This window comes from Phyllobates terribilis, unplaced genomic scaffold, assembly GCF_046119375.1.
Source record: "Phyllobates terribilis strain yellow unplaced genomic scaffold, ASM4611937v1 Scaffold_71__1_contigs__length_7168151, whole genome shotgun sequence".
Taxonomy (NCBI): Eukaryota; Metazoa; Chordata; class Amphibia; order Anura; family Dendrobatidae; genus Phyllobates; species Phyllobates terribilis.
The window spans coordinates 745,001-752,967 of record NW_027362831.1 but is presented as its reverse complement, the minus strand read 5'-3'; the positions used below and the strand labels follow the sequence as shown (position 1 = coordinate 752,967).

The 7,967-nt window shown below is 41.8% G+C and overlaps 1 protein-coding gene across 2 annotated transcripts; it reads left to right on the top strand.

Moving 5' to 3' along the window:
* Window positions 1-547: 547 nt before the first annotated feature.
* LOC141194436 (uncharacterized) lies at window positions 548-4,751 on the top strand. Of its 2 annotated transcripts, none has more exons than XM_073662348.1 (4): window positions 548-635; window positions 719-813; window positions 1,011-1,101; window positions 3,379-4,751. In XM_073662348.1, the coding sequence occupies exons 1-4, from the start codon at window positions 551-553 to the stop codon at window positions 4,629-4,631; spliced, it is 1,524 nt and encodes a 507-aa protein (XP_073518449.1). In that variant the 5' UTR covers window positions 548-550; the 3' UTR covers window positions 4,632-4,751. The 2 variants fall into 2 exon arrangements, with proteins under 2 accessions (XP_073518449.1, XP_073518448.1); XM_073662347.1 differs by having other exon boundaries at window positions 3,376-4,751.
* The last annotated feature ends 3,216 nt before the right edge of the window (window positions 4,752-7,967 follow it).

The window sequence follows — 7,967 nt, the reverse complement described above, 5'->3', positions numbered from 1 at the left end:
ATCTTCTATATAAGAGAATTTTCCTGATTTACCCATCAAAGATGGATATGGACAGAGACAAGATGGCGGAGAGGATATTACACCTCACCCTAGAGATCCTCTTCCGGCTTACTGGAGAGGTGAGAGATTCTGATGACGTCACATTACATCATTCTTATCTATGGGAATAACAGATGGACAGAACTGGAGAGGTGAGGACTCTGGAAATGTCTGTAGTGAGATTTATTAATGTGTCTCTCCATAACCAGGATTACACAGTAGTGAAGAAGACCTCTAGTGAGCGCTATCAGGACCCTGTGTTTGAGGGATGGGGAAGACCCCTAAGCAAAATCACAAAGCCTCCACCTCACCCCCTGATACATGAGGACATCAATGATCAGAAGATCCTAAAACTCACCTACAAGATGATTGAGCTGCTGACTGGAGAGGTGACACTGCTGGGAATGCTGGGACATTATACAGTAATGCTATGGAGGGATCGGGGGGATGACGGTATCATTGTATGTGTCAGGTTCCTATAAGGTGTCAGGATGTTGCTGTCTATTTCTCTATGGAGGAGTGGGAGCATTTAGAAGGACACAAAGATCTGTACAAGGACGTCATGATGGAGGTTCCCCAGCCCCTCACATCACCAGGTAATAGACAGGACTGAATTCACACGGCCTATAATTATCTGTATGTAAAGAATGAATTCAGTCCCTGTATGTGTTTCCTCCAGATCTATCCAGTAAGAGGACAACAACAGACAGGTGTCCCCGTCCTCTTCCACAGGACTGTAAACAAGAAGACCCCAATGTTCCTCAGGATCATCAGGTAGATGGAGAGAAGGTATCATGAGATCTTCCCTATGATGTGTAGACGGCTGTGAAGATCTTGTGTTCAGTCTTGTTTTATCCACCAGTGTTATATGTTTTATACTTGTGTAATGAGAATGGTGGAGATGGCAGGATTAGAGCTGATCATAGATGGGACTTCTCATCTGTTTGTGACTTTTACAATATTTGTTTCAGGGTGAAGATCTGACCCATATTAATACTACAGAGACATATGTGAGGGGTGATGAGCGGTGTAAAGAGGAGATTCCTACATATGACTACCCAGGTGAGTAGTGACCACTAAATGCAGAGAAGTCACAGATTCTTCTCAGTCACCGGCTGTGGCTGCTTTATCGCTGGTGTAGTCCGGCTGTATCACAATCGTGTGATCACCATTTTGCCGCTAGATCAAAACATTCTCCTCCACCCAAAACAAAACTGTTCAAATGAGTTTGGGCATTGAAAGTCCCTTCTGTGCTGCTGAATGTCCTCATATGGTCCCTACAAGACCAGGTCCAGTCTTTCTGGCCAAACTTTACTTTTATGATTGACAACATTAAATGTGCAGTGAGGCCAAGTGTGAATTTCTGTACAATAACAACAGAGTTTCCCTTTATCCTGACTGTTCAATTTCTTTTAAAACCAACTAACTTCAGATAGTATTGCGATAAACTACATAAAAAACATTACACCTGTGCCATGATATAACTCTAAGCTAAATTTAGACGCCTCATCTCTGCACTATTATAAAAAGTTCTTTTTGAACGTCTAATATTTCTTCTTGAAACTCATCTGACAGAAAATATTGTCCCTTACGATAGTTTAGATTGCCAAGAGCCACCGAGCCCCATACTCTAATTACCCCAGAGAGGTTTCACCACTAGTTACTTATTTTTTTATTGATGAAGACTGTTGAGTTTGATCATTTCAGTAGATGTGTTATTGTCTATACTCACAGTTTTTGACTATAGTAGTTAGTGCCCAAAATATTCTGATTTAACCCCTTACTGCAGCCAGTTTTGTGTTCCTATCAGGGCCCATTTTTTAAATCTGACGTGTGTCACTTTATGTGGTGATAGCTTTGGAATTCTTCACAAAGGATAATAAGAAACAGATGGACCTTACAAATTATTTTCCACCTTCCACCAACAATACCCTATATACGGTAGTATCCTACTATCTGGGCACATGGCAGGTTAGAAGGGAAGGAGCGACATTTAGCTATTTGAATGCAGATTTTGCTGGAATAGTTTGCAGACACAATGTATTGGGGGCACTGTTCATGGTCACCTGGCAGCTCAAAATATGTCACCATGAACAGGCTTGGCACTATCTACTCCGTTTTCTCTGTATCTAGACTTACACAGAGACCCCTAGGCTTGGGCCACGGTGTTACCTGCTGTTCTGTGGTGTGAAATGGAAAGAAGAATAGTCAGGTAACCGGGTCAGAACATGGAGGTCAGAGAAAATACAAAATCAGAAGACACAAAAGTAGTCAGTAAACGGGCCGAGGTCACAACAGGAAACAAATACACAAGCCGGGAGCTGAGCACAGAGGACTGAACCAGAGGAGAACAAGGCTGTATCTGGCAGCTTCCGGCAATATGCTTCCAGCTTTAGTAGGGTGCGGTGCTTTCCAGTTGGCTGAAGCAGGGAGCAGATTACTCCAGCTGGACAGAATACACAACCATACTGCCAGACTGGATGGTACTACAGGTCCCAGGCTCCCTAATCTTAGTGGCTGGACAGAGCCTGCGCCGCCCAGAGCTTCTGGTTCTGACGTCTCCTCCATCACCAGCGCCGCCTGCAGAATGAATAAGGTGGCGCCTGGTGACAGAAGCAGATGTCGCTGGAGCAGGTCTCAGTGGAGATGGGTTACACCATTTGCAGAAGTCCTTAATATGACAAAAGGCTGAAAACTAGAGCAGTAGAAATCCCCATAAAGTGACTCCATTTTGGAAATTATAACCCTGAATGAATTAATCTTTAGAAGTAGGGAATATTTTGACTCTACAGGTACTTTTCAGTAATTAGCAGACAGTGGATGTTGGAGAGTGAAAATTGTGCATTTGCCATTTTGTTACCCAACACATTGTTCCCAGATTGTGCTCAAGGAGACACACACCGTAAATTAAGTGGGTTCTTCTCACTATAGTAATGCCAAATACATGGATGCTGAGTGTGTTTTGGGCGCACTGCAAAGCTCAGAAGTGAGGGGGAGATTTGACTTTGGGAGAGTGGATATTGCTGGATTGGTTAATGGAAGCCTTGTTGCTCTTGAAGAGCCTTTGAGACCCTAATAATGTGGAAACCTCAGTTTTTCTACTGACAGATGATGGGCCTGAGTGGGGGCTTGTTCTTTGCGGGATGACTGGAAGTTTTTATTGGTATTATTTTCCCCAACATAACAGGTTCATCCTATGAGGTTTTCTATTAGACTGTGAACTGTCTTTGTCTTGCTGAATAATTCATATTTTTACAGAGAGTTTAAGTAGAAATGTTAAAAAATATAAAATTCAAGGATATTTTATTGAAAAATAATAATTGATTTTTATCTTAGCAGATGACTGTACCTGGAGATCAGAGGGACAGCTGACATCTTCAATTTTTAAATCAGACGATCTTGAGATCCCTCAGGATACAATTGAAGTGAATGCCATTACTCCAGATATACCATCATCCATTCACAGCAAAGATCTGTCATCTGATCCTTTGAAACACGTCCTATCTTCTGATTCATTACCGACTACAAAGGAAAATCATAGTAACAAAATAAGCATTAAAAAACGAACTGCTCCTAAAGCAAAGAAGACATTTTCACTTTCAGAATGTGGTAATAGTTTTCCCCACGAAAAGTCTTTTCCTATACATCAAAAAATTCATACGACAGAGAATAGATTTTCTTGTTCCAAGTGTGGGAAATATTTTAGCAGGAAATCAAATCTTGTTATTCACCAGAGAACTCACACAGGGGAGAAGCCTTTTTCCTGTTCAGAATGTGGAAAATGTTTTAGCCAGAAATGGAGTCTTAATAGCCACCAGAGAACCCACACAGGGGAGAAGCCTTTCTCATGTTCAGAATGTGGAAAATGTTTTACACACATAACTAGTTTTATCAGACATCAGAGAATTCACACAGGGGAGAAGCCTTTTTCATGTTCAGAATGTGGAAAATGTTTTCCACACATGACTAGTTTTCTCAAACATCAGAGAATTCACACAGGGGAGAAGCCTTTTTCATGTTCAGAATGTGGAAAATGTTTCACACAGATTTCAACTTTTATCAGACATCAGAGAACTCATACAGGGGAGAAGCCTTTTTCATGTTCAGAATGTGGGAAATGTTTTACACACATGACTAGTTTTATCAGACATCTGAGAATTCACACAGGGGAGAAGCCTTTTTCATGTTCAGAATGTGGAAAATGTTTTCCACACAAGACTAATTTTATCAGACATCAGAGAATTCACACAGGAGAGAAGCCTTTTTCATGTTCAGAATGTGGGAAATATTTTAACCAGAAATCATCTGTTGTTATACACCAGAGAACTCACACAAGGGAGAAGCCTTTTTCTTGTTCAGAATGTGGAAAATGTTTTACACAGTTATCAACTTTTATCAGACATCAGAGAACTCACACAGGGGAGAAGCCTTTTTCATGTTCAGAATGTGGGAAATGTTTTAACCAGAAATCAGCTGTTGTTATACACCAGAGAACTCACACAGGGGAGAAGCCTTTTTCATGTTCAGAAAGTGGGAAATGTTTTGTGAAGAAATCATCTCTTCTTAATCACCAGAGCAGTCACACAGGGTAGAAGCCTTTTTTATATTCTTAATGTGGGAAATGTTTTCCTTGAAAATAAACTCTTAATAAACTTTAGAGAAGTCACACAGGGGAGAAGCCTTCTACATGTCCAGAATGTTGGAAATGTTTTAACTGAAAATTGTACAATCTTAAAGGGGTTGTTCACTACCAGGACAACCCGTGTCATTCCTCATGTTTGGCCTAGTTAAAATAAAAACACTCATACTCAGCTCCCATGCCAGCGCCGTTCCAGCGGTGCCGGGACTCACATTCCTGGGGTTGTTACATCACATGAGCCCTGCGCCCAGTCAGTGCTGACTTCACTGTCAGGGCTGCAGCTGCTCTCAGATTTCCTCATGATGTTCGATTTTTCTGAAGGTGGAGACAGTGATTCCAGCACTTACTGGGCTCACACGATGTAACAACCTCACATGAGCTCCGGGAACGCACGTGCCGACACTGCTGGAATGGCGCCGGCATCAGAGGTTTGATACAAATCTTACAGACTGTTTGATAAAGAAAATATAACATACTAGCTGTACTACCCGGCTTCGCCCGGGTTAATAACTGCTGTTAGCAAAATAGAATGTGTTAACAAAAATTTATTCTCCACACAAAAAACACAAAACAAATAGATAGAAATGTAATTATTAAAAGGCAAAAACTAAGCTAATAGAAGCATTTCACAACATATATTTCAACACCAGAGATATTCCACACAGATTTAACTAAATTGGCCAAGTAACGTGAAGTAATCTTCTACTCCTTATTCGAGAGCCTTTTGATAAACGACATTCTTAGTTCTTCCTTCAGGTGCAAACACGAACAGATTTTTGGCTGTTCCAACTCTTGAACAGGCCACATAAAGTTGACCATGAGAAAAGCATGGAGATTGTAAATCGATTCCAACTACTTTCAAGGACTGTCCCTGAGCCTTGTTGATGGACATAGCAAATGCCAGTCGCACAGGAAACTGGAGGCGTTTAAAATCAAAAGGCAAATCAGATGGAATGAGAGGAATTGTTGGAATGAAAAAATCTTCTCCTATGGCACATCCTGTCAAAATGGTTGCCTCAATTACATGTGGAAACAGGCTCTTAATCAAGAGTCTTGTTCCATTACACAGCTTTGGTGGATCCAAATTTCTCAATAGCAGAATAGGTGCTCCAGGTTTTAGAAAGAGGTTGTGAGGAGGAAGTCCTTGTGGCTCCAAGGAATTGAGGAACTCAGTTGGATAAAATAAGGCTTGAGCAGGGTCTATTACTGTATCCACTGACTTGTAGGTTGTGTTCACACCTGGAAGGAGATTTAGAATTTGAAGATTGATCTTGTTGACACTGTCATTTTTGGGAGCTAGAATAGCCCTTTCACACAGCCAGCCAGAATTTTTTAAGTGGAGTTGAATGTTTGGAAAAACCTTTGCCTTCAACTCCTCAATGGAAGTCACAATGCAACAAAAGTTGCTTGGGAAGGTGATCTGTCCAGTGATTGAGTTTACTGGTGCCTTGCCATCTCCAATAGTCAACAGCTAGCTCGAAAACAGTCCAGCAGAAACATCGCCTGTCATGTAGACCCTCATTTTTGTGTTCAGTGACATTTTCTTTACTTTTCTCCAAAGGTACGATGCTTTGAGACAGGCATTCAGTTCGTCTGCAGGGGTTGATCTTGGAATAACAGGTAGTGTTTGGCGGAAGTCACCTGCCAAAACAACAACTACTCCTCCCATGATATATCTGTTGCTACGCAGGTCTTGCAGCAGTCTGTCCACTGCTTCCAGAGCCCTTTTGTGTGACATGGTGCATTCATCCCAAATGATGGCACTGCATTTTTGAAGCAATTTGGCCAGTCCTGATCCCTTGGCAATATTACACACGGGGCTGTCACTATGAGACAGGTTAAGTGGTAGTTTGAATGTCGAATGTGCTGTCCTGCCACTTTTTAAAAGTGTAGCTGCAATTCCAGAAGATGCCACTGCAAGTGCAATCTTTTTTTGTTGTCGAAATTTTGCCAGGAGCAAGTTGATTACAAATGTCTTTCCTGTTCCACCTGGAGCATCAAGGAAGACAATCCCGCCTTTGTTGGTTTCACTGAAACTTAAAATGTAGTTATAGGCGTCCCTTTGATCTGGTACCAATATTGGCTCGTTCTGAGACACAAATTCTGTCAGTTCATCAATATTGTAGTTGGTTTCTAGGAAAATCTCCCTACACATTTGGATGCCTTCAGGATTTCTTATTGGAGCAGGCAAACCAAGCAACTGTAAGGCTTTTCCTGACATTGCTATGCACTGATCTTCAAGGAGCATTAAAGTTTCATTGAACATTTCCTCAGTGAAGTTGATGAGTTGCTGAGGATTTTCCCTTCTAATCTGCATGAGGACGTCCTCACTGAGATCAGTTTTGTACTTTGTCCAAATCTCAAGAGGATTTGAAATGCTACAGGTTGTTAGAATAATAGCAAAGAGGTGTCTTAGTCGCTTTGGGGTTTGTGTGGCTGCTGCTTCACTGAGGATCATGTCCCAGTGTCCATCATTTTCCAAAAGTCCTTTTCTTTGGCAAGCTTCCCTGAATGTTTCACACACATGGCCTCCAACGGTCTTCAGGTCAGAAAATGATGCTTTGACAACATGAAGTAACATGCGCAGGTAGAAGCACTCTGCATTTGACGGATGAACAGTGTAGACGCGACCAAGAGTATCAGTTGCTTTCACCCCTGGATAGCCTTCAATATCAAGCCCCGTTTCCTCCGTTCCAGTGTTTTTCTGGAGGCATTCCAAGTGTAGTGCTTTGGTAAAACACAGTAGAGAATTGTTTTTGCAAAAGGGTCTTGTTGACACAGCATAAAAAATGGCAAGAGGGTGGTCTTAGGTGGTGTTAGAAGCTGCTGCTGCAAGTTTGCTGGGTTAAAGTAAATTCTCTGTCCATTTTCCAAGTGCACACTCAGATGCACAACTGGTGGGTAGCACTCATGAATGGAGAATCCTAGTATTCTCCAAATAGCTTCATTGCTGGTCCATTTTTCTGGAGTTCAAAAACTGCTTGATCACTTCCTTTGTGGACATATTTGCAGATATACCTGATTGATTTCACAGAGTGGCAAGATTCGACATTTATGTGGGCCTGGAACGTTTTTGAGAGCAAAGGGTTGTAAGGCACTACCCACCTGTTGTCAATTTCTATCTCTTGGAGTGATGATCCAACACGCATTTTGAGCTTTGCTATGAAACCACCATCCCCTGGCTTACTTCTTCGGTAGACTGGATAGCCACCTTGTCCTGTTTGGGTTTCTTGGACCAGGGATCGTGGGTAATGCTGTGAACACCTGCCATCAATCATACAGGGAGAAT

What these genes read in the sequence shown, in the direction of transcription:
- LOC141194436 (XM_073662347.1), top strand. Translation starts at nt 551, where the DNA reads ATGGAGGAGTGGGAGCATTTAGAAGGACACAAAGATCTGTACAAGGAC. An exon ending in ATGTTCCTCAGGATCATCAG is followed by an intron (nt 814 to 1,010) that starts GTAGATGGAGAG and finishes TATTTGTTTCAG; the next exon opens with GGTGAAGATCTGACCCATAT. An exon ending in TCCTACATATGACTACCCAG is followed by an intron (nt 1,102 to 3,375) that starts GTGAGTAGTGAC and finishes TTTTTATCTTAG; the next exon opens with CAGATGACTGTACCTGGAGA.